Below are 25,969 nucleotides of genomic sequence, written 5' to 3' on the forward strand. Positions count from 1 at the left end.
TAACGATCGCTTTTCTCTAGTCAAAATATAGATAGTCTAAAGATAGAGTAGGATTCACTGACCGTTGATCTCCTGGAAGGCAAACCTATAGATGATGACCCAAAAGTTGTAAAGAAAGGCGAGAGAGACCACCATCGACCAATAATAACAAAGTCGTCCCGCGGGATCAAAGATGAAGGACCAGTTCGGCGCTCCCGTACGGAAACCTTTCGTTCCAGCTTGACCGGGAAAACCTCTGCTACCGCGTTGTTGTTGCTGCTGCTGGGCCGTATACCTCCTGGACGAAACGGACGAGGGTTAAGGGCAACGATTCAACGATCGGATAATGATAATCGTTTAGGATCGAAAGGACGAGAGCGTAGGAGGAACAAGACTCACGTTTCGGTGCCGTTGCAGCTGGCGTTACTGAGATGGTTGATGGAGGCCGGCGTATGAAGATGCGAGTGATCGCGCGACGGGGTCGCGCCGACCGCGTACGGCAACTTTATCCTACTCCTCTGCTGGTCCCTCCTCCTCGGTTTGCGACTGAGATCCAATTCGCTCGCTCCGCGGTTCACGTAAGCTCCCTGAAGCGAGTCGCGCGACGAGCCAAAGTATCGCTGCGACACAGAGTATACCTGCACGAAGCACTAAACTGCTACTCGCGAGAACAAGCCAACGCTCGCGTTTCGATCGATTATCTTTTAAACTCGTCGAACTTTGTCGGCGCGCGCCGATCTAATTTTTCGATTAATCCTTCTATACGAGGAAACAAAAAGAGCAACGAAACAGACAAGGAAAAAAGTAAAACTGCGCAAGAGTCAAGCGATAAGCGCGCGAAAGCTCGCAAAGTATACGAGAGTTGCCGAAAATTTAACACCGAGAAACAAACGAACCTGCTGAACCTGTTGTTGATAGTAGTGGTGAGTCGGTGTGTGTCGGCCCATGAATTTGCTGCTAACAAGATCCAGGAGGCTTTGTCTCGAGTGTAGAACGCCCCTGGAGACGCTCTCCGCGCTCTTCGCGCTCTTCGTGTCATCCTCCCTCTCTCTCGCGAGCACCGATCTTCCTCCTCTTCTTCCTCCAGGTGTCTCAACGATACCACCGTCTCTGTGTTTATCGACGACGTCGTACCCTAACGCGGACACGGAACCGCAACTTAGACGGTCGATCGCTCCGCCGGCCGTCGATGCGATACCGCCTGAAAAGTCACACTGATCAAACTCCTCGAACTCGCTATTTTACGCTCGGACGCTTACGTCTACTCGCAAATTTCTATCGTTCTCGAGTCGGCGTACTTACCTATGTACTTTTAACACTCTCGGCTGAAAAAGGAATACGAAATATCTTTGACGCGTTAAACTTCTAGCTTTTGAATGTTGCATTTCGCGACTACGTATCTTACGTATCTTACGTGCTCTTACGTATGCAAAGCGTTTACACCGGAACTCCATTGCGAACCAACTGTTCGAAACTCGATATATATATCGTGGCGCGATCCGTTGAATCTTTTTTCTTTTTCCTTTTTTCTTTCTTTTTATAGTAAATAGAAATATCTTCGAATCGATGGAACTTTGCCAAGTTGTATACGCCGTCGAAGAGAAAGGAAAATCTCCGGGATGCGTCTGAAATTTCATCTATCTCCTGAGTTTTCGCGTCGATGAAATTGACTGTGACAAGTACGTATAGGTGGGTACTTAGGGACGTAGTAGCTAAGTAGACAGGTAGGAGGTAGAACCGTGAATCGAAGCAAACGTTTCCTCGCAAACAGGTATGAAGGATCGGTCACGTTGGAAATTGGATTTTCTAGAAAAGTTAAATGCGACGATGAACGTGTCGCGATTCGTTTCTCTCTCGGTAGATAAGTCGGTTTAACTTGGCCAGAATTCACATGGGACGCAAGTATATCCGAATGTAACGTACGCCGTATGCATCGTCCTTAGCAGATCTACCATGGTACGTATATCGTACAATACACACACACACACACATATACACGTATGTATCTGCCAAGCCGGAGATCGAGCGAATTGTCGAGAGAGAAAAACGGAAGAGAGGAGAGATCTGAAAGTATGCGAAAGGTGCTTAGGAACGCTTTGAATTTCATAGCGTGGGAAAGGACCTAACCCGACAAACACGGTTCGCTTAGAGTCCTACGCTTCGGCCGTTCCTCGCCACAAATTTTTTTGCGAACTTCTCAAAGGCAACGCTCGAGTCACTTTGTCCATCGTAGATCCGCTTAATCGACGACGCGTTTTCTTTCTTTTCTTTTTGCTTTTTTGTTCATACCTTTTTCTTTTTGCAAAATTTTCCCTTATGACGATGCTCGTCGTTTAACGATAATTAAATATCCAATGAAATCGAATCTAACGACGCGCGCAAACACAATTTGTCTGGTATCGAACATCGGCAACGTAATCCCGATCGAAAGCTACAGGTTGGGATTGACGCTGACGTCATTGCATAAATTGCAGCTCGTATATCACCACGAACTGTAACCCGCAAAGCTCGCTAGCTAGCAAGATGCGCAAGCTCGAGTGACGCACGAGCCAAACGTTTTGTAACGATTAAAGGTTCGTCGACGCACATTTAACGTGGCAATCGCGTTACGTTGTTGAACGCTTCAAGATCGATGCGCGTACATTATTTATACTCTAACTCGCTCAAGTTATTTCGATCTCTTTAAGCGAAATCAAAAGAACGAGACAATATTTTAATACGACGGATTGCTTATTGATAAGTATTTACAAGAAAGAAAGAGAAAAAATATATATACAAAGAAACAAAAAGTCAATTACTCGGAAGCTTCCAAACAAAAAAAAAGAAAAAAAAAGAACGATGTCGACTAGGATCCTCGCGTCCTATTTACGAAATGGCGAGACGCTCGACGGAATAAAAAGCTTTTCTATTTCGAACGAAATCCAGTCTATCTCCTAAAAGCAGTACCTTTTTCTTAAGAGTATTAAGACGGCGGTATTAAGTCCATGAGATTTTTTCATCAATAAAGTGACTCGCGTCCTCTTTCGAGTTGCGAGCTCTATTTTCTTTCTATCTTTTTCTTTTTTTTAATTTTTTTATTTTTTTTTAGTCCTACTTCATCGATCGGATCGGAAACGTGTCGTGCGCTTTATACGTCGACAAGCACTTTTTAATTATTTGTTCGTTTAAAATAAACATATATATATGTATGTATGTATGTATGTATATCATTAAACTATATATACGACTTGTTGTTGAACGACGACTGATGTTAAAATGATACAGTGATATTTGCATGTCAAAATGAATGAAACTCGATATTAAAATTATTAATTAATAAACGTACGTACATAGCTTGGGGTTTATTGAATGCGTCGAGAAATTAAAAAGAAAAAAAATAAAAATTCATGTTACGTTATTGGAATATAACGTAAAAGCTGTATCGCTAACGGTACGCTGAGTCAAGGAATGTAATACGAGTGTAAACGAATACACTGTGGAACAATGAAAATTTGTGGACAGGTGAGGTCGTAAAACGTTTAAAAGCCGTATAACTCGGATTTATTCGCAGGGAGTATAATGAAACTGTAAACGTGGCGAGTCATGCAAATCATTGATAGTAACATCGGCATACTTGCTACATAAATATATATGTGTATACATATATGTATATATATATATATGACAAAACAAAACTTTAACGGAAGTTCTTTATTTAAATTTTAAACGAATACAATTCGATTTTGGCTCATCTAATCTATTTCCGAATTTGTATTGTTAGCATTTAGGGGGAAACCCCTATCCATGCGTCAGACATTTCCGTAACGTAAAATCCTTACAAGTTTTTCATTTTATCACAGTTTATGCATATACGTCAATACTTTGGAACCGTTTATTCTTGCCTGATATGTGAGTAACGACGATGGAAGAACTTTAATTGCAACGTATATAGGTACTCTCTCTTTCAAAGAGGAAAAATATCGATTATATCTTGTAGAGCAAACGTAAGTAGACGGATGAGACCGGAAGGTAGAAAACTTTCATCTCGCGATATTTGAGAAGCCACGAAAGAAAGTAGATTAGACAGGATAGGAATATTATTTTTCAATTTCATTCGGGATGAGAGTCCGCTATTTTTATACATATCGGCTTATAAATTAGATTTTCTTGTTGCTCTTACGGCGAGTATTTCGATGCGAGGTATGCTTCGAAAGATTGCACGATCGGATCGATGTAAAACGCGTGAAATACGATACTTATACGTTGAATAATTACGTTTGGTAAAATCGATCTGTCTTTCTCTTCTTCCATCTCCATCTTTTATCCTTTTTTTACGATAAGTAGATTCGAACGATTTACCGATCGTAGCGAAGAAAAATGGAGAGAGAGAGAGACAGAGAGAAAACGATGATTCGAGAACGGTCCAAAGAAAGAATATCTTTTTTTTGAGGATTACCTAACCGTTCTTTCATTTTTCCCTGAAAGAGCGAAAGAAAAATCACGGCAAATTTTTTTGTCTGAGGTAGTAAGAGAGGAAGGACAAGCGAGTCTCTCATCCTAGAAAAACACGAGCGTTCTTTTATTCGTTCATTGTTTCCACGAATAGCGAACAATATGTTGGTTTACGGACCGATCGCTTCTCACAGACCTTTCTACCATTCCATTCGTCTCTTCGTATACATACGACCGTTTATCCGTACTCATTCTTTGTGGTTGTCAATAAAAAAAAAGTTGTGACGCTAAATTGCAAAGGTAGGTAAATTTACTTGAAGAGCAAAAAAGAGAGAGAGAGGAAGAGGGAGAGAGAGAGAAAAAACGTTACATAGTGTAGTTCCTCGCATCTATCTTCGCAGTTAAAAGCAAAGGGAGTAAAGCTTTTATCGAGGAAACTTACTCATCAAATCGATATCTCATGCCGTTCAAGAAGGTACTATTATGGATAACGGATGTCGACTATTCTGAAAATAATTGCACTATTACCGGGCTTATTCGCATCCCTCGCTTCACCTTGCACGGCAGCAGGCAGCCCTTGAAAAATACCTTCCAATCTCTTGCTATTCTCGCAAACATCTCATTTGATTTCAACTATTGAACGTGCTTTCGGCCTTTTGTTCTCGATGCAATAAAAAATGAAAAAAGGAAAGAAGAAGAAGAAGAAGAAGAAAAGAAAAAAAAAAGAAATTACACAGATATAGCTTGCAAATAAACTTTATCCCCTTATTCCTCAGACAGATAGGAGGAAATAAAAGCGAGTCTATTACTCGACCGACGACTATACAAAAGTATTATTTTATTATCTCGAAATCGTCGAGTAGTTCTTCTTCGTGAAATTTTTCGAAAAATAAGGATGCATGATCTTAAGATCTAAAGAAGTTGAAAGAAAGCAACTCGTACCATCTCTCGAAAGTTGTATAAACGAATAAATCGCATGATCGAAGTAGTTTACTCGGTAAACTCGTGGTAACGCACGAAAGTTCGCACAAGAGCTTCCTTTCCTCGTGACGACTACGACGACGACTACGACGACGACGACGACGACGACGAAGCTCGATCGTTGTCTGTGCGATCGAGCAGACTAAACAATTTCTGGATAAACTTTCTCGTCGAAAGTTTAAGGCACGGGGAGGTTGCGGTGATGGGGTTGCGGCAAGGGGTCGCAACGGCAACCGGCTGCGCCAACGAATTTCGCAAGAAACGCACAACTTCATTTTTCCTTCGAAACTTAACGAGGGAGAAAACGCGATAAATAAGAGACGCGTAGAGAAGGAAATACGTTTTTCCAAGTGCCGTATACCATGCCGAAGAGATTCTCCAGTTTGTGCTGGGATTACGCGAGTTTTCCACTCGATCGTCTTCGCCTCTTTCCTACGTAGAATCTTCTCTTCCAACATAAGCGATAGTCTCAAGGTTTCCTTTTATTAACGTCGCGCACTCTTGACGTCTCCATCGAGATACTCCGTCGCTACTTCACATAGCTACTCCATCGTGTTACTGCGATAATAAGAAATCGATCGATCGTCACCAACGATCTTTTCATCGTTTTCGATTAATTAGTTCTTGGTGTAAGATAGAAAAGAGAAAGAGAGAGAGAGAGAGAGAGAGAGAAAACAAGAGACAGAAAAGAAAAAACTTAAAAATGACGTCGCTCTTGCTTGCTAATTTGCCCTCGACGTTGAAGAAACAAGCTCGCCAAGCTTCTTTCCTCTTAATTCTTTCTCATAGGAGACACGATTCGCAATTACGCACGGAATGTAGTCGATTATGCACCGTCAGGTGCTAAGCTAGTTTGCTCCGTTGACTCGTTGGTTTTGGCGTTACGGTTAGCCCTTCTAAACAATTTCTACTAGAACGAAGCTAACCTAAGCTAACGCTTCAACTTTGTCGTTAACGAATTATGTTCAAATTACCGTGTCTGAACGAACCAAAGTTAGGCTTTCCGTGAATTAATAATTAACGAATAGTTTGCGCGTACAGCGGGACGCTTAAATTTCTTTTTCCTATTCCTAACATTTCGACCCTTCTTTGTAAATTGCAAGTACTACGAGCGAAATTTCCCTTTTGATTCGAAAAAAGATTTTGCTTGCTTGTAGTTCTACGAAAGAACTTTTCAAATTGTTTTAAAAGAACGCAAATTAAATTGTTCTCGACGTTCGTTTCGCGATGTAATATAAGATGGCGCAATAAGCATAAACAAGAAGATCTCGTCGAATAATGCTCGACGAAGATAAAATTATCTCGCAAGGGAGAGTGTTCTATCGTTGGCTGCGCGCTATTGGCTCGAAAGTGTGAAAAAGAAAAAAAGAAAAAAGAAGAAAGAAAGATAAATGAGCAAGTGTCATGAGAGATGGGAGAACTCGAAGGCATCAAGTTGATGAACCAAACGTACTCTCGGTAAACTGCATACGTAACGCACTCGAACAAAGCCATATACACATAGATTCGATCCCATGAGACGTATACGTACATATATATAATCGCAGAGAGATAACCCCCGTCCTTGTTACACGGTCCCGCTAATACCGAAACTCCGACGGCGTCGACGTTCCCAAATATAAATATTTGTTCGTGTCGAACCACAACGATTCGTGACAGTGTCGACGTCCTCCTATTCTCGATACATCAAAACGCATTCGTAATTGGATTCGAGAGAAACTGTTCTAACTTACTTAAATGCTGAAGGTTCGTTGACTCTAGAAATTTGCTTTTCGGGAGATCAAATTTGTATTAACTCGTTAGAAAACTTTACGAGGATCCTCTCGCGTCGAGTACAAAGAGATTTAACGACGCAAAGACACCTCCCAAAAGGTCTTACCCTTTTTCCGGGTCTCTCTGTTTGCCGGTGTTTGTTCTTACTCGGGATTAGGCTGCTGGAATACCGCTAGAAGCGTATGTTTAGTAACGCTGGAATAATACGTTTAAAGGATGCTCGGTTACGAACGCGTCTCGTCGCCGTTGTCGTCTCGGTCACCTCCGGATTACACATATTTTCGGATTAAACGTTTGGAGGTTGGTTGGGGCGCGGCCAATGCATAAATTACCACCGTTATCGTTGGCAAAGATCCGATTCGCACCGCTAGAACTCGTAATGGCATAAACGAAATAGCTTATCTGATTATAAAACGACGAGTCATCCACGGTGGGTAACCCAGCAGGGCTCGTAATTGTCCTACCAAGTCTATGACTCGTCCTATTTATCTCGTTTTATCGCGATGTTTCTTCCTTTTCACGTATCTCTGCCTCTTGAATATAGCAACGCTGACTCGGATGAAAATCGTCTTATTTATACGTTTATCTATATATTGTGTAGACCTAACCAAAGGCAAGAAGCTTTTTCGAGAGAAAGAATATATACCTGTACATGTATACACACATATATATATACACATACATATACACCTATATAACTGGATACGCTTTTTACCTCTCCAGGATGTTTCCCTGTAAATTTAACGAGCTTCGCATTCTTAATAACTTAATTTCATTATTATTTCCATGCTCCCGTTTTATTAATATCGCTTTACGATCGTATTTACATCGAAATTTCCCTTGTTTACCAAGTAATGCATGAAAATAACAGAATAAACACGCGACGACTAAGTATCTACATATTTATGTATGTAAGTTTCCAGAATACGGGTGAAAAAGGATAATTAATAACGGGGAAGAAGCGCAATTAGCAGACTACGCCGTTATTTTGTCTAGTCGACGAAGGTCCTCGTATGCGATAGACTAATTATTAATAAATAGAATGGAATACGAAGCATTAAACGCTCCAGGGAACGGAGAAATAAAAATATGGAATTTCATCGATACACCGTGGATGCTGCTTTTTCCGTTCATTCGTTTCATCATTTTTATCAAAGAACTTTGTAAATCGCCGTAGGCAAGCTTCGATCGTATAACGATATTACGAGAATGATTTGCGGTGACGCTATCATATGATACCCCGTGAAACTGGGGGAACCATTATTGAGAAATAATATGAAGCATAAATTTTCCTCCTTTTCTTTGCGATCCGATGCAGAGATTACCCTCGTAAAGGTGGAACATTTAATGCATTTAATTGAACGATACACGTATCGCGATAAACCCTTTCGAAACTAAGACTACTTGGCTTAGACGTTGTACGCGTCTCGTCGTTTTTCAGATAGCTCACTATTCTCGTCCTACCCTCGTCATCCTCGTTCATTCGGACGAATTCACATTCTCGGCATATCGATCGATGTAACCATGCAAAACCGAATGCGAGGCTTCTAGTGAGAGAGATCGAGAGAGACAGAGAGGGAGACATCAATAAGTATAACCGCGACGAAGGTGATATTATAGTACGTATTTTAACGGATCGACTAAACGATAATGCGAACCGATAGACGAGTCGACCTCGAGGGATATTGACCTTACAGGCCGCAAAGGGCCGAGTAATTGTTGAGGTTAATTCCTGTTTGTGCCATTCGCCGCAATTTAACCTCCGTCAAACTATCGTAACCTCGATCCCCTCTTAGCCGTAGCTACTCGCGATATCGAGCTATCTCTCCCTAAATACCCTTGCGTTCGCTAATTTAGTTTCCTAGTAGGGCGCGAACCTTTCGCGTATCCGTGTGTAAAACCGGGACAACTTTAATCCCTTCGTGACTGCCATCGTAACTTTGCGTAGGTATACGTGCCTATCATTAGGTTGGCTAATCCGACCAACGGACTCTTCCACGAAATCCGTTCCACGCTTCTCTTTCGATCGTCAACGAAACTAATCCTTTTACATCGTCTAATATCGCGTAATGCTTCCAGAGATTTCGACATCCTCGAAATATAACCTCGCGTTTCGTCAGAAACTTACGATATCTCGTAGAGAAGCGTTAGCGAACCCACGTCCTTCGAATCTTCCGCTTGTCAACCGACTACACTTTTAACCGAGCGACATACCGATGTTTGTACGTTGTACACCAAAGTTCCGATCCTACTACCGTTCCCGACTACACTACACTCGCCGCCCCTCGAATGTTGTCTCTTCTCTTTACATTGTAACTCTTTTGTAAACTCTGTGGTTGCGTTAGCGTCACCGAGTGCTTAAAGCTTTAGCAGTTCCTACACTCGCTGTATGCTGCCATGAATACCACCCCTCTCCTCCCCCCGCAACCACCCACCCACCCTCGCGTGTGCCTCGCGACCAACTCCATTCCCTTTTAATCCCCTTTTCGCCTTTGTTTTATCCTCGTCGCAAATTTTTTTGCTCCGTCGTACGGATCGAATTTTCCCTTTCATCCGGGCTAAGCCCACGACCGTAAGTAACCGCGATACAATTCGAGCCCTTACCATTGACAAAAATTATCGACTCGCCGATTAATAAGGGAACGCGTATGATTTTTTCTCAAGTTTGCCAACGTCGTTATTTTCTGTGGAAAAAAAGAAGAGACAACGCAACGACAAAAAGTCAAAAAAGGTTCGATCCCAAACTAAGTCTCCTAACATTTATGTACATACGTGTGCGTGCCTGTGTACGGACAGATACGTCGGTAACGTCGAATGCTACGTGGCATCGAGCCAATTTCTCTATATTCGTAGGTAAATTTATACGAACGAAACCTAGCAAGAGGAACGAGAATAGTCCAGCCTCTGCTCTCCTCATTCTCTATATCTATACTCTTTTTCGCTTAATATAACCGCAAAAGCTGCCCTTACTTTTTTTTTCCGTAAGGCCAATTAATTGGGCAACCTTGTTATTCGTTACGAGCAAGAGCTTCCAGCGTGGAATATAATATTATTTTGAAATAAAAATTACGAGAATATTTCGGGTTGCAAGGTTGCAGCTATTTTTAGACTATCCTTAAGATATCGATTCCAACTCGATTCGATATTTTGAACAAACGACGTTAAGCTCGAGATAGGTAGTCTATACATCGCGTTATATATAAACTCGTCTTTCGGGAATAGATTTTCCGAACAAAGGCAAAGGGAATATAAAGGCGCGTTTACATCTTCGATGTCTCGATATTAATTTCAAAGGCAGTTTGTACGCGCGCAGAGAAAATAAATCGGCTTTCAGAAGCAGAGTCGTACGAGACGACGATAACAGGGTCCACTGTTAAAGGTAGTTGCGTCTATAACGAAGGGATCTTCGTAACTATATTCAATATCCTAAAGTAATAGCAGCACTCGTGTATTGATTTCTCTTTCTTTTTCTCTCTCTCTCTCTTTCTTTTTTCTCCTTCCCCCTCTTCTCGCAACGAACACTACCACGCTATCAACGAGGTCGCGGTGAGAAAGCAGTTTTAAGAAAGGGAAAAAAGTGAAGAACAGAGCGAAAAAGAAGGTGATTCCTGTTTACGTTGTAGAAAATTGAGTACATGACTCGATGGATCGTTGGCGATCATAAAAGGCATCTGTTTTACCACCCACGACATTTTCCACGTCTCCTTTGCACGATTCCAATTAGCGATCGTTCAAATTTCCTTAAATTGTTTTTAGGCCAGTCCAAACCCAAGAATCGATTTTGTCCAATTACGTATGTGCCGATTAATCTCTTTTTATCGGAATCTGTGATTTCAAAATAAAAATAAAAATAATGATTAATTAACTGTGATTTTTCATAGTCTGTAAATATATGGCGTCGTATTAAAATTGGATCCTTAAAATTTATGTGCAGTCACGGCTCGTTTTATAAATTAGAAGGATAATATCCGATAAATTAATACGGATTACTTGAATCTCCAACGGGCAAAAGGAATATGAAAAGTACTTACGAAAAGCAGGATAGAAAGAGAAAAAGAGAGAGGAAGAGGGGGGAGGAAGCATAAAGGGAGGCAAGAAAAAGAAAAGGAAGAAAGAAGAACACGGAGTCAGCGTTCGAATTTCTTGAGAGATTATACCGAGCAATTTTCAAGCGAATGTCATTAATTAGCGTCCGATAAATTTCCTCTCGCATGAAGTATATTATGGCGCGGTCAATTTACATAGGTACAATTTACATAGGTATGCGCAGATAACGAGGTCTTTCGCCATTGAAATAACGTCAAAGGAAAATACCGACGAGCGCGAAATATTCAACGGTCTTACGAAATTTTTTCCTAACGATATTAAAAATACATATAGAAAGATCAGTCGGTCTCGATTTCTTTTGTCATCGGTAATAAACCTCACAAATACTTTATTAGTCGTGTCTAATGGACATAACGGTCCGACACCTTTGATATATATACACGTAAATCGATCGGAATTTCGGTGTACGCGCGTAGAACGATTGCGAAAGTTATCGGACGATCGAAACGATATCGAATCGAAACAATTGCTTGATCCAGCGTTTCGAAACGTTTGAAATTCTCCAAAAGATAGCAATTCGATGGGTCGTTCAGATAGTACGCTTTGTTAAAGCCAAACCCGAAAATGAATTCGACCGAATTCTCGATTGCGGTTTAGACGCGCGATAAATCTTGAAAGGATAGATCCCAACATTTTCTGGCCGCGTTCGATCTTCAACCGTGAAAACCTTCGACCGATCAATCTGTTCCATTTCGGAATGCGTCGGAAATAACTTTGCTTCGAAACGATGGGTATACAGGATCGATCGATCGATCGATAGATCTTATACATACGTATTATATATATATGTGTGTATATTACGTATATGCATCGATAGATCTATCTATCGATCGGTCGGACATCGATCGCGTTAACTCTCCGGTGATTTCTCGCGTCGGACGCGCCGTTAATCGCAACGACTGGACCGAATCGATAACGGGTTCGTTAGTAAGCTCTCCCATTTCGATTATAGGCTATCTAATGCCCCTTGTTAACGTTGTTAATCCGGTCATTCTGCATTCCGATCGCGGAATCGTCACGCATGCCGGTACCAACGAAGAGAGCGAACATCCGTTCTTGTCTAACGACGATCGTGAAATCAAGTCGTATTTGATCGGAGTTATACCATAAAGCGCAGTACAATCATTTTGAAATCGATCACTTTTCGATTTCGCGGTAACTCGACTCGCGAAAGCTCCGAGAGCGAAATATTTTCTAGTCGGATAAGCGCGTGCTCTTGAATGGCGCGCTTTGCATTTTAAACCGGAGTCCTTTCGAAGTTGACACCGGTCTATTTCGTTGTTCTCGCCGTTTATTTATTTTCCTTTTTTTTATTTCTTATTTTCTTTCGCAGTTCTTAAAAATCCGAACGATCCCTACTACGCTTTCGATCTTTTCCTATCGACTTTAGATCGGATTAATATTTATACAGGATTGGAGAGATAGAGCGAAGGAAGGATATATACCGTTCCTTGGTCCTCCGCATCGAGAGCACCTACGACAGGTAATTTAACGCGCTTACAAGCGTTTCGACCACGCCCTCGTTAGATACTCTCTTTGGGTATAAAGGGGGAACGTTGTCGTACGTGTCCTTTGCTCGATCGGCGATCTCGCGAACGAAAAGGGGGTTCGGGCGTAAAGAACCGAGGTATCTTCGAGATCATATATACGTATACACATACACGCACACACACATATATATGCATATATAATAAATCCGATCGACGTGCTCGTTCGCTTTCTATCGAAGTAGATTTTCGATGGAAGAATATTCGTTCGTAAAATTTTGCGTAAACTTACCGGAGTGAGCTCTGTGAGCGGGTGCGGCGGGGGCGGGAGGGAGACCGGCTATGCTGTAAAGGGTCTGTCCGCTGCCATATTTGTGAGCGGTGCAATGGCAAGGTGTGGTGGGAGTGGGAAGAGGTCCGATGACAACGCCGCCGGCGACGGCGACGCTACCGCCGACGACGGAGATCTCGTCGAGTTCGTGGCCGCTGTCGTAGTGGCACAATCTGGTCGCGCTGGTGCTAGAACCGGCGGACCCAACGACGTTACTCTCACCGACGATGCCATCCGAACGAGTGCTGCCTCCTCCGCCGGTGCTTCTACCACCACCACCGGTTCGGCCCCTAAGCGACTGCACCAGTCGCTTGGCGCCCGAAGACATTCCACGCAGGTGATCCAGCTTTCCTCCGCTTCTCTTCTCTTATTCCTCCCAACGAAACGACCGGCCAAATAGGACGGCTCCGACGAGGACGCGATCCCCCCAAAGATCCTTTCTTTCGTCTCCAGAATGGCTGCCGGCCGATGCCTCGTCACCACCGCTGTCACCGGCCGTATCGCCTCGTCGCGTTTCTGCCGTTCATCCTTGTACAAGACCCTTCGATAGTCTTCTACCGCTTTACCCGAACGATCGATCGCCGAAGAGATCACCGAAGATATCTCCTTCGAGATCGAATTTTGATAATACGATTTTCTTCCTCAAGGATGACCAAAAACGTACGATTTCTCCTTCGACGATTCGAGAAGGGAAGCTCGACGGGAGGACGGATTCGAGCGATTGATCGACATCTCTTCCGTTCTCTCTCTCTCTCTTTATCTCTCTCTCTCTCTCTCTCTCTCTCTCTCTCTCTCTCTTCCTATCTCTTTCTATTTTTATCTCCCCTATCTCCCTCTCTCTCTCTCTCTCACCGACTTTGGATTTTTTTCGCAATACCCTCCAAGCCACTCTCCCTCCCTCTTCTTAGCAGCCGTGCAACGTGCAACAAGTGTCTCGCGCGTCTACCGCTCCTTCGGCGAAGCGCGCTAGATTTCGTGCTCGGACGACCTACGCGATCCTCTTCACGTCTATAAGAGAAAAAGAAAAGCGGATTAACGCAGAAACCCGAACGGAGATCGAACTTTTGTTTCGATGCGAAGACTACAGCCTTAAATCTTAATATACGAAAGAGCTTACGTAAACTGAATACAAAAATAAAACGAAATCTCTTTCTCTCTCTCCCTCTCTCTCTCTCTCTCTCTCTCTCTCTCTCTCTCTCGTACGTGCATACGTTTCATAGAAACGAAACATTTCACAGGAAAAGTGTATTGGTCAATGGAAAATACGAGGACGAACGTGCAAAGAAGTCAAGCGTAAAACACCGGAGTATCGAGTTTTTCCTCGTGGCACCGACCGAGAGCTTCGATTGTTACCGCGTCTCTTCATTCTCGCTTTCTCCTGCTCCCTTCGGCCCTTTGATACGACCGACAGCTACTGTGTATGACTATGATCGTTAACAATCGTCTCGGCACCCTTGGAATTGAACGTCGATACTGACTTCATTCGAATCGTATTGGCTAACGTCTTAACGATCTTGTAAAAAAAATCCTATCGGAAGGAAAAAAGAAGGAAACAGAGAGACAGACAGACAGAGAGAGAGAGAGAGAGAGAGAGAGCATCGCTAGCCATCGACGTATTTAGTCGCGTATAATCGATCAAAATTTCTCTTTTCACGACGTCCGATAAGCGTTAGAAGAATATCAAGATTTTATAAAAGAATTTGTTGCTTTCAGCTTTATGTCCACTTCGTGTCCACTTTACGTCCACTTTACGTCCATTTATCCGTCAAACATGTCGGATGACTCTTAAAGTCATTCGACTTATGCATAGAAATTTCAAAAGAATCACCAGGAGAGTCGCTTTTCTGTTAAACTACGGACGATGTACAAGTTACGAGAGGACGCGACAAAGAACGGTGCAGAATTTATGACTGTCACCCCCTCCCACTCTCCTCGCTCTCGTAAGTGCAAGCTTGGCGTTCTACGCGAGAAAACCAAATAAGAGATATAATAATCGCGGGTACGTTGCGTCTTGTCGTCGAGAAACGTGGAGGCATAGTGGAAGAAAAAGATAACCATTTTTCAGAGAAGCATATTTCTCAAATCGCAGAAGACGAACGTGCATGCTCGGTCGGAAGGCAACGAAACGACCCGCTTTTATTATTACGATCCACATTTTTACTCTACTTCCATTTCTCAACGCGCGCACGCCTTTTAAATTTCTTCTATTGTTAGCGTACCGGTTCTAGTGCGTGGTCGCTTTCGCAAAGTTTTCAAAGAAATCTCAAACGTCTTTCGAGCGTCGAGATCGAATCGGACTTCGAATCGACGGTCCGTAGAGAAGTCGATAGATTCGTTTTGGATATAGTCGTCTCAACTATAATACGTAAGAAAAAGAAGATTCTCCTAATGCGACCGAGAGAATTTCCTGAGAAGTAAGATTAATACCGGAGACTTTGATATTTCTCTCTCGATCGATCGATCGCGGTTATCGCGAGTAAACGCGAAGCCTGTTTATTCCGTTTCGCGCCATACATTTATTAGAACACCTACCGACACGCTAATGGATCGTTTGAGTGTGGGACGTACACGAGTTTACACGTACTAAAGAGATTATCGACGCTCGGCATCTCTCGTCCCACCATGTCGTTCCATGCCACGCGTGGCGCTTTCCAACTTTCTACTTGGAATTACAAACAAATTGAATTTGTCCTCGAGGTTCTGCGAATCATTCGCCAAAAATGTCCCTCCTCGTTAATATCTCTTCCTCGATTATTACGCATTTATTCGTTCTCCGTTTATTACGCTCCGTTCGCCGTACACGAACCGCGACGGCTATTTCGCTTTGGATGCTACATATTTTTTTTTCATGGCTTATAAATCGACATCGAAATTGATTCAAAATAAATCGTACCGAGAGAGAGAGAGAGAGAGAGAGACAGAGAGAGAATGGACGATCGCTGACCACTTCAGTTCGCGCAAAGCCTCTTCGAGGGGATCACAAAATATGCGGATAGCGTTGTAAGTGACTGCGCTGCTTCAACTTAATTTGAACGGATTAACGCGCAAGTAAAGCTTCCCATTCGATCGTAATGCGATCGCATTTCGGATCCAATGAATCGCGCCAAAGCTCTTCGACGTTCCTTTACGAATTACCAAAGTACTTACCTGCCGCTCGAAAATATTGGAAAGAAAAAAAATAAAAAGGAATAAGCATCTAATACTTCCCGCCTTTCAAATACGTTTCCTCAGAGACCACTCGAGTTTCTCTCTTCTCTCATTCGTTCTTTATTATCACGCAGAATGTTTCATATAAGGTATTTGTATGGAGTAGTTCAAATCGCTGGAAGGAGGACCCGAGGAGGAGGGATAAAGGTCGTCAAGGATAATCCAAAAATAGAGGGAAAAGGTTAAAACGGAGGCGCCAGAAGGAGCAAGTCGACGACGAAGTTGTATTATTTAGGGCATTTAGCAGCGCTCGCGGACCTTTCCAGGATTGTCCGGAACTCGTCGGGAGTCGCCATGGCAACGAGGACGTCGTCCTTCTCTCTCTCTATCACACTTACAAACACACACATACGCTCTCTCTCTCCTTTCTACGCATAGAGTCGACGCTTTCACCGGCGCCTCGTTCGAAAGATACGTCGAGAGAGATAACGCCTAAACTCGAAATTCCAAACAATATTGGTCAAATTCGCGCTGCCAACGCGCTTTCGATTTCTTCTCTGGGTCTATCGAAGGATAACCGTGTCGCGTTTTGAATAGAAAAGAAAAAAATAAGGAAAAATATATTCTCATTGAGGCGTAGAAGAAAAAGAATCTATATTCGTCGTTCGACCGAATCAGCATTCTTTTACGAGATACGGTTCCATTATGCAAATGAGTGCACTTTCTCGCGATTCCAAGATTCATAGTGTCGATAATAAATCAGAGAATTTAATCAGGATGAAGTCTCGACATCTTGCGGAATTTCTACTCGCTGCCGCATACATGGATACGTGGGTTAATGCCGAAATTGAATAAGGAGAAAGCTCTCGTCGTGAAAACACCTTGATCTCCCCGGAATTCCGCGCTTGCACGCTCTTATCGTCTTTTCTCCTTGGAATTCTTCAAGAACCATCTTACCACCGAGCTTTATCCTTTCAGGTAATTTTATTTTTCAGGAAACGCTTTATCGCCTAATACCGTTATACTTTTTACCCTCTACAAAATGTCCTACAGATAAAACGGATTATTCGATATTTATTATTTTTCTCCTTCTTTTTTTTTCTTCTTTTTTTTTTATCTTATTCGTCAATGCTTCGAATGCCGATTAGAAAATGTATTTGTAGGCCTTGATAATCAAAACGTTGGATTTGAAAAATTCTGATGGGAGAAATATTTAAAGGATATGACGTAATGCAAAGAGACGGAAAATGTTGCAGGGTTGCTTTAATCTCAAAAGCGATTAAAGTTTTCCACCGCTCGCGCTTAACTCGTAGGTGCGTGAGATCGTTGCTATTTTGACGCTTGCGACTTCTAAACGAATTATGTGCCCTAACTCCGACGGAAAAGGCTACGGGATAAGATGATTAGGAAAAGAATTTAACGAAAAAACACGATCGAAGTTAATGGAACTAGGTACGTATTTACTTAAGTACGTAGATGCCTGTGAAGTTGAAAAAATGTTATCGAATAAAATCTGAATCTTTTTCCTTTTTTTTTTCTTTTTTTCGATCACTCGATGCTTTCCTTTTCTGTTCGTTTCGAAAATACGGAATTTCTAAACATTCATGCAAATCGAAATAAGAATTCATAGAAGAAAGTTCTGTACGAGGTCGAGTATCTTTGAAATTCAATGTTTTTCCTACGCTCCGTTGTTCCTAAGTTTAGTGTTTGCATGGTAGGTATGTATACCGAGGAAGAAACGTGGATTACGTTAAACGTACGTAGCTGAAATATGACATATGGAAAGGCGGTTGTCGCATGCTTTCAACTTTCAACGATTTAAAAACTTTTGACATCGTATGTAAAATGTAAAACGAAAAACGGCGGAAAAAAGGAAAATTCGTAGCTACCGAGAGGATTTTGTGGAAAAATGAGTATGCAACGGCCGTAATTCGGACGACCGTAATGAGCACGAAGTCGGAACTAAACCGTTTGGTGAAAACGATCGTTAAAATTGGTAAGGGCGAACGCTCGAGCCGACTTAACGCAGCACATCGATTTTCCGATTTTCAATTATGAAGATTGACTCTGGAAGACGAACTTGTTCGATCATAATAGATATACCTATATCTAGGTATTACGTATGTAATAATATATACGTAAATGCTATCGGATAATGAAATAAAACGCAATGATGTAGAAATTGCGACGTTATTGCAATTTCATGGGAAAAAACAGAATGATAGGAAAAAGCATCGTTGCGCAACGATGTTATGTACGCGGAGGACGCGACATCGGGGTGCGAAGGGTCAATTGCTAGACGCTTAAGCACCGGAAGTCACGCGAGTCGCCCGAGTGCGTTCAACGTCAGCCAACGTTCGTGCCAATGACCCAGTGAAGCCACTAAGGTCGCATCCCAACCCCCCTACTTTCCGCTTTCCCTGTATACCCTTTTCAAACGAATATATATATATATATATATATATATATATATATATATACACAACTTTTTTACGAGTGAACGATATCGACGATAAAAATGATTTTAAAAGGCCGGGAATAAATTAAGATCGTCTCTTTGGAAAGAAACAAAAAAAGATTCGTTTGATAAAAAGTTCGAAGAAAGGCAAAACTTTGTTATTTTTCTTGTTTTTTTTTTTCTTTTTTTTCTGAACGAAGGGAAGAAAAACGTCGATTAAATCGACTGGCTTAATAAATGCTCCAGAAATTAAAAGATGAATATAGAGGAAGAGAAAAAGAGAGAAAGAGAGAGAGACGTGTCGAAATCCTTAATAAAGAAGATGTTAAGAGATAAAGGAATCATCGTGGGCCGCTTCGACACTTGACAATTCCGAGGAATATTTAGTTTGCAAATTGGATCGAATAATCGGGGTCGGAAGTTCGGTGTGGCACCGAACGAGAGTCGCGAGAAGAAGGCGTCTTACCCCTTTCTTACTTTCACCCCTGTGTCTTTCTCTTTCATCTTACACAGCAATGTCTCTTTTACGGAGATTGTCAATAGGAAATTTCACAGGTAAAATCTGTCGATATCTATTCGTATGAAGACGTTCAACGAAATGGAGTACAAGGTGGGCCAAGAATCTGCCCGTACATATTTCGGCCTATAAAATTTTATAAATTTAATTTATAGCGTTATAAACCTACTGTGATTTTTCATGGCGCCGAACTGGCACGCGACTAAAAGACGATATAGGAAGAAGAAAAAGAAATATCATTGTACTACTTTTAATTAAACCTTTCATCGCCGAGTTAATAATAACTGCAAGTTTTTCTTTGAGCTACCGAAGAAAGTCAAATTATTTTCTTCTCCATTGCCTCTCTCTCTCTCTTTCTCTCTCGCACACACAAACGCACCCGCGAAATTCAACGATAATTTTTGTCGAGCTTCGACGAAGGATCTTAACGTTTGCCGATCAAGTGTGATCTTTAGTTTCGCTTCATTAGGGTTACCTAAACGACGCGAAGATGAATAGTCTTTTCCCCTTTCGATTTATATACCAAAGAACGAAAATCCTTCCTTTCCCGTTCTTCTCAAAGCTCGCTTCTATTAGACGCAACCCTAGAGAGCACTCATCCACTTAATCAAACCCCGTCTAGCACTCCTTAATTATTCCTTTCAGCTACCTTCGAAAATAGAAAAGGCTATCGCGTTTCACGGCTAATCGGTTAAATTGCTTAACGGAAGAGATTTTTAATTTTCCTCGCTGCCCGGCTCCCCCGTTTCACCCCTTCCCACCCTCTCCCCCTCAAAAAGAAAAAAAAAGAAAGAAAATAGGAATTCCCGACGACCAACTTTCTTTTCAAATCTTGTGGCATCGTTTCTTAAATGACTGCAATTCTTTTCACGTAAAACTTTTTCACTTTTAATTCCCTCTAAATTAAGATCTTTACGCTTGATCGACTAAGACGAAGCTAAAATACTCGCAAGTCGATAAAGAAATAATTTTTCAGACTCGATAAAAATGTAAAATAAAGATCGAGGCGAACGGCGAGGTATCGGTTGGCAAACGTTAAACGATATTTAATACTTTGTACGATCTGATAACGCGTAACATATTCGAACATCCTATTCGGTAAAAGAGAACGATTCTTATCGCTCCCCTCTAGATTCGTTTCCCTTCTTTCGCACGAATGACTTTTTACCCAACCAAATCGAATTTGAGATAGGATTAACGTAAATAAGTTTATATTCGATACCTTAGTAGATTAAATCGTTTATCGTATATTATCGAAATACGCGCATACATATACCGATATTCATACACATAGGTACATTAGTTTCTCTCCTAAAAAATAAAATACAAAAAGGTGTGCTCGGTTAGGTCCACGAAAAATGTTATCGCGACACTCGTTTTGTTTTTTTTTTTTCAAAAGCTCCTTTTTTATTCGTATTCGTTATAAATATATCATGACTGTACTCAAATCTATTTATATTCTTTAGTGAATTTATTAACGCGAGAGCGTTTAAAGAGCTCGCGCCAAAGATGCTTCAGTACGGAAGGACGTCTTCAACGATGTTGAGTGTGATCGTTTTAATGCGACCGACTTTCGACATCCCGAATGCATTTAATCGGATTTCCGGACCCAAGCGGCTTCTCTCTCTCTCTCTCTCTCTCTCTCTCTTTTTCTCCCTCTCTCATTCTCTGTCTCTCTCCCTCTTTCTCCCTTTTTCCATCTAGCCGTTTTTTTCCGTGGTACATTAATTTACATGGTGCATCACTTTTCCTTTCTTACGAATTCGTAATTAATAGGTATCGTCGAAGCATGGATTTTATTTAAAGGATTCATTCGTAAATATGCATAGCGTTATCGAAAGGATAGGAATATAAAATGTGTAAGTCGAAGGGAGTGAATAACTCGAGTGGCATCTAACGGATGGATAGGACGTAACGAGCGCTTTGAAGTGTAGCACACACGTGCTCGTTTATGTACGTATTACATATATACTAAGAGACAGGTTGGTATGTGTGAAGGTGCTATTGGCGCGCTATATACGTACCTACGCTCCTTTCGAAACGCGTCAACGAGTCGACGACACCGGTGCCTGAAAAATCGGCGCCCGATTCTCGAAACGCGATACGTTCGGTTACTTTAACAAAAGACGACATCGCGCACTTTGTTAGATAGTCGTTTTAAAAAAATTCTGAAAGAAACGAGAGACTGCAATCGACGGTGGTTCCACGCGTCCCTATCCTCAAAGAGAAAACTCGACCGATAGTTCTTCTTTTTTCTCTATACGTCGATCGTAGATACGCGTTCGCGCGTCGAGAAACAATAAGACATCGATCGTTTCTCATAAGCTATTCGAGCTCAATCGCGATGACGCGTATCGTTTGGTATTTCCCTTCGTACCTTGTTTCTTCCACTGGAAGAGGCTGACTACTAGCAAGAAGGAGCTACCGGATCTTTGGGATACGCGCGCAACTATAATTCAAATTTACATTTTCTCTCTCTCTCTCTCTCTCTCTCTCTCTCTCTCTCTCTCTCTTTCTCGCTCTCTCTCGGTTCATCGATCGGACGTGGTAAATATTTTGTAGCTCGGGGCACGCAAGCTCGGATGTCTTCTTCGTAAGTAACTCGGGAACGCCTCCTTAAAGAGGGCCGAACTTTCCACTCCTTCTCGCGAAAAGCCTAGCGAGTAGTACTTTACCGACAGGTTAGAGAAAAAGAGAGGGAGAAAATCGACAAAGTCGCTAGTTGGACTGCCTAGTTGGTTAGGAGAAAAAAAAAGTTTCTGCGCGTAGCGCGCTCCCTTTTCGCGCTTTGACCTAAAAATAAAGAAAGTGTCGTAAACGTAGATAGATGTACCAAGCATCACCGATCGTCCTGTCAACCCTCAGGCCAGCCGTTAATCTCGATTCCCTTATCTTTCGATAGGGGGTTGCTTGACTCGTGGTGTTCGACACGTGTCCGAGCTTCACGTCCTCTTCTTTCTTTCGTTCGTTCGCTCGTTCGTTCGCTCGTTCGTTCGTTCGCTCGCTCGCTCGCTCGCTCGCTTATTTCCACCGATCATTTATTCGAGCAGAGAAATCCATGAATTGGTTGTCGTATATATCTAGCGAGTTTTCGTCGCATCGACGAGATATGTACGACGTACGAGTTTATCGCGCACCATCTCGCGCGCGGCGTTACTCTTCCTTTCGACACTTCACCTAGTCGACACGTAAGCTCGCACCACGTCTTTGTTCCGGATCACATTTTCGCAGAATACACTTTGACGCACTAACCAACCCTTTCTCTTTCTCTCTTTCTTTCTTTCTCTCTTTCTACTCCTCTCTCTCTCTCTCTCTCTTTTTCTCCCTCTCTCTCTGTCTCTCTTTTCTCTCACTCTCTCTCTTTTTCTTTCTTCTTTATACCGCTCTTACAGAAAATCCTTTTGCAACGATAAAAACGGGTATCATAGATGAAGCGTACGTCGGGGTACGACGATTGGCGACACGTTAAACGAAACGCGCAAAACGGGCAAGGAACGTGCACGCACTGCACGCACGCACGACCGAAGGAGTAAGAGAGAGAGAAAGAGAAAGAGAGAAAGATAGAACGAGAGAGAGAGAGAGAGAGAGAGAGAGAGAGAGAGAGAAAGAGAGAGAGAAAGAAAGAGAGAGAAAGAGAGAGACAGAAAAAGAAAATGAGAGGAACACAGAGTGAAAGAGAACGAGAGAGGAAAAGGAAGAGAAATGAAAGCAACCGAACGAACGAACGAACGAGCGAGCGAACGAACGAACGAGCGAGCGGCGAACTGATTGACGTGAGAGATCGGAAGGAGAGAGAAAGACAGAAAAAATAAACGAGAGAAAGAAAATGGACAGACGGACGGATAGAAGGAGAGACAGACGGACAGACGGATAGACGGATAGACAGACGGATAGATAGATAGACAGATAGACAGACAGACAGACAGACAGAGAAAAAAGAGAGAAAATTCGACGGTTTCTCCTCCTTCGTTGCCCGGGGAGCGGCTATGGCGGCGGCCTGGCTCTCACTGCTGTTCTCGCGTCGTCCTTCGACGTGGGGGGCGGTTGCGGGTGGGCTGCGGGTGGGTTGCGGGGCTGCTTATCTCGCAGCATCCCAGAGCGCAGGAGCAATCCGCACGAAACAGCCGCTTGACGACGAGAGGGTGCGCGCGTGGCGCGCGGAGCGAGCCCGAGGCTAGATCGCGCTCGTCGAACCACCACGTCCGTTAAAACGACGAGAAGAGAGAAAAAGCTGCGTCGAGGTACCGACTCGAAAACGTATCCGATCCTTGCGAAAACATCGCGATATCGCAAAAAAAAAAATAAAAAGAAAACAAAGAAAAAGGATCTGCTATCCAAATCCTCCTTGCCAGGCTATTATTTTTGTTTAAAGCTTCACAAACTGAGTACGACTTTAACTACGTTAGATTTTCACGGTGATTTTCTTTTTCTTTTCTGTTTGTTTGTTTTCTTTTTTTCCTTTTCTTTTTTCTTTTCTTTTTTTTTTTTACGCCGTCGCCACGACAGAAGAACAACGTTCGCTTTTGTAACATCATCGTTGTTACAAGCGTAACGAGAATAATGGCGCGTGATATCAATGCGACTGGGCGAACAAACGAAATGAAAAAGAAATTAGGAACGTTTGGCCGTGCTAATAGAAGAGATAATTATTATCCAATTATTCCACAAAGTCCGATATTTCGTTTTACCGGCGAATCGTTTACGCTCCGGTTCGTTCTCTTTGACGAGAATTGTTAAGTACTTGGGTACACACGAAATTAAAACTCCGTAACGTGGTTAATGAGCGCGCGCGCATGTGCTAGAAATATCAGACGCGAAAAATCGGCGCGAAAAATTGTCCAGCGTTTCCTCCCTAACGTTCTTGACGAAATCAACCTGTCCAAGATCGTACGTATACGCGTTAACGTAGCCGCTGTCGTCGTTGAAACCCTTTTAATGAACGTTAAAGTCGGAAAAGGAGAAAACATCTCGCGAACGGAGAAATCGTTGAGATGATGCACGGACGATGCATAGCTAATCGAGGGATCCTTGTATCGGTCGTACGGTCTTATAAAATATTCATGAGATAACTTCTATCGAGGGAATCGTGGGAATAGAAGCTGACTCGAGTATGAAAGTGTCGTTAGAAATGTTCTCCTCTGTATATTCCCTTGCCGCGGGGTCGATGCCATCGGACTCGTCCGTAACGATCGTTACTTTTCGTTCGTCGAACTGCGAGATGCGAAGCAACGTCCTACGATCGCGAAACGTTTACTAATGCACCTATTTATACTTTGCTTTTCTCTTTATAAACTATTCTAACGAATTCCAAATAAATCTATCACGTTCGTTCGTCCGTTCGCTCGTCGAATCATCCGACGGATATCAAACGACGCGTCTAACGCATTTCCTTTTTGCAGGATCACGATTTATATCGGTATTTCACTATTTACCCTGCTTTTTCGTTTACGCTAAATGTACTCTCGAGAAGAATATCAATAAAAATATATCTTCTTCGTCTTTCGTCATCGTTACTACGCCGTAGTACTCATCGTTTTCGGTTTTCAACGCATGGCCAAATCGCGATTCTCTTCTTTTCGTTTTAATTCGAACCCCTGGGTTTGTCGCAAATACCTGCTTGAAATTATTTCTCGCTTGGCAACGAAAGTAGATATTATCTTTTTTCCATAGCCACGCGCGCAACACGGTCTTCTTTGTATAGACGCGTTTAAAAGCTTCTCTCTCTTTCTCTCAAGGCTATCCATCACGAGGCGTTAGGAGTAGTTAGGAGGAACTTTTACCGTGACCATCGCATCGATAATCCTTGGTGACTACTCGCCCATCGAGAGAGACCCATCCCTCCTTTCAAAGTAACGCTTCCCTTCTTCTTACATTGATCGTTGGTATCTATCTTGAGTCAGCTACTTGCCATTCAAATACATACATAGGTACATAAGTTACGTAGATATACATATATATACATATATAGACACACACACACACATGCACACACACAGATCTACTGCTTATATTTCCAACTCTTTTCAGATAACGATCTAGACGATGATTAATCAAGGTTTCGGTGGTACCTCGTGTCACGCTTTATCGCTTTACGATCTTCGACGCAAATAGTCGGGATTTCTGAGACAAGACATCCTGCATATAGTTCAACGAACTTGAATCAGTCGATTCAACATAGATTTCGCAGGACGTACCGTGAGTAATAGACCATAATAGTCGCGTCGTGACAGATTTAAAGGGGAAGAAACAAATGGAAGGAAAAGGGAGAACGGCCAAGACGTTACAAATATTTTTAATCGTAGAACTATATTAAAGGAACATAATAAATAACGAACTGCAAAGATTCTATCTCTATTTACTCTAGCTTACCGTCTCCGTTATATGGACGATTCTCGCAGTAGCCTCATTGAAATACTTTCCGCCGTACTCTACGACAATACCGTACTCCGACTCTCGGTATCCGATATAACCAATATCGTTATTCTTCACTATTCCTTGGACTTAACTTTGTCTTTCTTTCTCTCTCCCTCTCTCTCTCTCTCTCTCTTTCTCTTTCTTCTTCCGTGTCTGATATATAGAAACCAATTATTACGATAAAAGATAAACAGAAATACGTTTCTACTCCTCGACAACGATACTATATAATATTTAAAAATTTCAAAACTCGTAGCCTGAAAAGTTAGCTTTTTAATATTTTCCTCTCGAATTCTCAATTTCCTTATTTCCATATCAAAGTGTGCTTCTCGATAAAATAAAAG

The 25,969-nt window shown here is 42.3% G+C and overlaps 1 protein-coding gene and 1 long non-coding RNA gene across 11 annotated transcripts in view; one reads left to right on the forward strand and one right to left on the reverse strand.

Annotated features, from left to right (window-relative positions):
- The window catches only part of LOC127066390 (cyclic nucleotide-gated cation channel alpha-3), a 53,681-nt gene extending 30,526 nt beyond the window's left edge, over window positions 1–23,155 (reverse strand). For 3 of the 10 annotated variants that reach the window (XM_051000062.1, XM_051000059.1, XM_051000060.1), the window contains exons 1-5: window positions 21,236–22,819; window positions 13,051–14,097; window positions 876–1,180; window positions 379–617; window positions 63–277 (exon numbers count right to left, since the gene is read on the reverse strand). In XM_051000062.1, coding sequence (XP_050856019.1) covers window positions 63–277; window positions 379–617; window positions 876–1,180; window positions 13,051–13,417 — 1,126 coding nt within the window. In that variant the 5' untranslated portion in view covers window positions 13,418–14,097; window positions 21,236–22,819. Of the gene's footprint in view, window positions 1–62; window positions 278–378; window positions 618–875; window positions 1,181–1,281; window positions 1,392–13,050; window positions 14,098–14,206; window positions 17,346–21,235; window positions 22,820–23,139 lie in introns of those variants that run through there. The other 7 variants (XM_051000056.1, XM_051000057.1, XM_051000054.1 and 4 more) reach the window with 7 other exon arrangements.
- Window positions 23,156–23,277: 122 nt separating this feature from the next.
- On the forward strand, window positions 23,278–25,767 carry LOC127066397 (uncharacterized). The gene is made up of 3 exons (XR_007782381.1): window positions 23,278–23,452; window positions 24,947–25,138; window positions 25,239–25,767. It is a non-coding gene; the product is annotated as an uncharacterized LOC127066397 (long non-coding RNA).
- The last annotated feature ends 202 nt before the right edge of the window (window positions 25,768–25,969 follow it).

The sequence above is a fragment of the Vespula vulgaris genome, chromosome 9 (assembly GCF_905475345.1).
Source record: "Vespula vulgaris chromosome 9, iyVesVulg1.1, whole genome shotgun sequence".
Taxonomy (NCBI): Eukaryota; Metazoa; Arthropoda; class Insecta; order Hymenoptera; family Vespidae; genus Vespula; species Vespula vulgaris.